Below are 1,267 nucleotides of genomic sequence, written 5' to 3'. Positions count from 1 at the left end.
GTACGTATCATATGATTATGCACCAAAGTATTGAGTCTACCACCGCATTTCGCGCAGGACGAACTCAACGAGGTGAACGTCAAGCTGACAGAGCAGTACGAAGACACCGATAAGCAGTTGGAGGAGTTGCGTGCAGAATACGATGCAGCCACACGGGAGAAGCAGGCACAAGTGCGGAAGCTAAATAAGGAGCTGGAGAAGGAAGCACAGGCGAAAGCCAAAGCAGTAGCCCTTGTATGTGGCCTTTCGATGGACTGTGACAAGCCCCCTAGTTTGTAATGTTCCGTTTTGCTTTGGTAGATACATGTATGTCTTGATCCTGCCACGTGTAAATGAGTGAGTGTATGTGATGGATGCTACCTTATTTTGTAATGTTCCGTTTTGCTTTGGTAGATACATGTATGTCTTGATCCTGGCATGTGTAAATGAGTGAGTGTGTGTGATGGATGCTACCTTATTTTGTAATGTTTCGTCTTGCTTTGGTAGATACATGTATGCCTTGATCCTGCTATGTGTAAATGAGTGAGTGTATGTGATGATGCTAGCGTGTAATAAAAAATGGCTTGGTCATACACAGGCGTCTGAAACAATTCTGGAAACCACAGAAAGACCTAAAGCAAGCTGGGGGGCATTGCATTACTTGTGGCAGTTGGTACTAGTGTTACAGGGCATGTAATAGTTCTAATGGGACATGGATACTGGCTTACAATCAAGGTTTGATATCTTCTCTCTATCCACCTGAGCGTGTATCAATATATGTATTTATTCGATTGTTCATTTTCTGAGAGTACGTGAAGTACCTACTGACATGTGTGCGTGTACGATTGTATGTCTTTGAATCAATCAAGATGTGGAGATAGGCGTGATGTGAAACTTTGTATGTATTCGCGGCGAAGTTCGAGCTCCAATCACACATGCCACTCGGACCCAGAACTCAAGGCCAGCATCACCGCCACTACACTGGTCTCATATGTCGATGTGCTCTCAACGATTCTAGGCCGATGTATGAAATGTAATTGATACTCCTTCTCAGTACATTTGCTGGTCTATAGTACGTAGGCACAATTTAAATATCGCATTGTGGCACTCCACGCACAGACTAAAACACTTCAGGACGAGAACGACCAATTGTCACTCCAGGCGAAAGAGGCAAAGGCGCTGAAGGACAGGGAAGCTACAAACGCAAGCAGAATCGAAGCGCTCGAAACTCATCACAAGGGCGAACTTGACGTATGTGCGTGCGTGACTGTGTTGGCGTCTGTGAATA

At 45.0% G+C, this 1,267-nt stretch overlaps 1 protein-coding gene across 1 annotated transcript; it reads left to right on the top strand.

The window, feature by feature from the left end:
• Positions 1 to 57: 57 nt before the first annotated feature.
• On the top strand, positions 58 to 234 carry SARC_16505 (hypothetical protein; the record flags this gene model as incomplete). Its single annotated transcript, XM_014289390.1, has 1 exon — positions 58 to 234. A coding segment is annotated over one exon (177 nt), but the record flags the coding sequence as incomplete, so codon positions are not given.
• Positions 235 to 1,267: the final 1,033 nt, after the last annotated feature.

This window comes from Sphaeroforma arctica (genome assembly GCF_001186125.1).
Source record: "Sphaeroforma arctica JP610 unplaced genomic scaffold supercont1.8231, whole genome shotgun sequence".
In the NCBI taxonomy this organism is placed as follows: domain Eukaryota; class Ichthyosporea; order Ichthyophonida; genus Sphaeroforma; species Sphaeroforma arctica.
Note: the sequence above shows the minus strand (reverse complement) of the source record. Positions and strands in the feature narration are given on the sequence as shown.